This window comes from Nanorana parkeri, unplaced genomic scaffold, assembly GCF_000935625.1.
Source record: "Nanorana parkeri isolate BGI_ZX_2015 unplaced genomic scaffold, ASM93562v1 scaffold3589, whole genome shotgun sequence".
NCBI lineage: Eukaryota > Metazoa > Chordata > Amphibia > Anura > Dicroglossidae > Nanorana > Nanorana parkeri.
The window spans coordinates 12,332-13,398 of record NW_017309857.1 but is presented as its reverse complement, the minus strand read 5'-3'; the positions used below and the strand labels follow the sequence as shown (position 1 = coordinate 13,398).

The 1,067-nt window shown below is 56.0% G+C and overlaps 1 protein-coding gene across 1 annotated transcript in view; it reads right to left on the bottom strand.

Annotated features, from left to right (window-relative positions):
• Positions 1 to 747: 747 nt before the first annotated feature.
• LOC108803307 overlaps positions 748 to 1,067 on the bottom strand; it is a 4,806-nt gene continuing 4,486 nt past the window's right edge. Inside the window, exon 3 of the mRNA XM_018575157.1 lies at positions 748 to 1,053. Within this exon, the coding sequence (XP_018430659.1) occupies positions 748 to 1,053 (306 nt within the window). The remainder of the gene's footprint in view (positions 1,054 to 1,067) is intronic.

Here is a 1,067-nt window from a genome sequence, read left to right as displayed (position 1 = left end):
CAGTGCGGTGTTTGGGGTGGCAGGGATGGTACCTCAATCCTAAGGACTGGTAACACTCAGGGACAGTCGGTAGGTCCTCATCTAAGACGGTCAATGGGTCCCCCTCTCCTCCCCCCCTCAGACGGTCGGTAGGTTCCCCTCTCCTCTCACGGTCGGTAGGTCTCCCTCTCCTCACACGGTCTATCTCGTTTGGGATTCTCGCAGCATCCTCTCTCAGGATTGGTCAGACCGGGCGGTGGGCGCGTCCTTCGGTTGCTAGGAGACTGCCTCCCGCTCTGGGCGGAAAAGGTTTTTTTGATATACCTTTGTCACGTGACACCCCGCGGGCCTGCCACCGGGTGCATCCTTATCCCCGGCTTCCGCTACCGAGAGAGAGAGGTGAGAGAGCCCGGCCTGTCACGAAGAGCCTGCTGTACCCTGAGTCATCTCCATCCTCTGAGGAGAGACAGCCTGACACCACCACCATCTTCATCCTCTGAGGAGAGACAGCCTGACACACCACCATCTTCATCCTCTGAGGAGAGACAGCCTGACACCACCACCATCTTCATCCTCTGAGGAGAGGAAACCTAATACTACTGTCTTCTCCATCCTCTCAGGACCCCAAAGCATAGGCAGTCTTATATCTTCAACATCTCCATCAGCTGAGGAGAAATTCCAACGGGAGAGACCTTCATATTAAAGTCATATCCATCCTCACAAAGGACCCCCCAGAGGAGCCTCATATCAGAAGTACTTATTCCTCGATCAAGGACCACTCAGACATCTCCATCCAGAGGAGAGACCTGACCCAGAATCCCGTCCTTCTGAGACCTTCCTGTGCCCGGAGACATCTCCATCCAGAGGAGAGACCTGACCCAGAATCCCGTCCTCCTGAGACCTTCCTGTGCCCAGAGACACCTCCATCCAGAGGAGAGACCTGACCCAGAATCCCGTCCTTCTGAGACCTTCCTGTGCCCGGAGACATCTCCATCCAGAGGAGAGACCTGACCCAGAATCCCGTCCTTCTGAGACCTTCCTGTGCCCGGAGACATCTCCATCCAGAGGAGAGACCTGACCCAGAATCC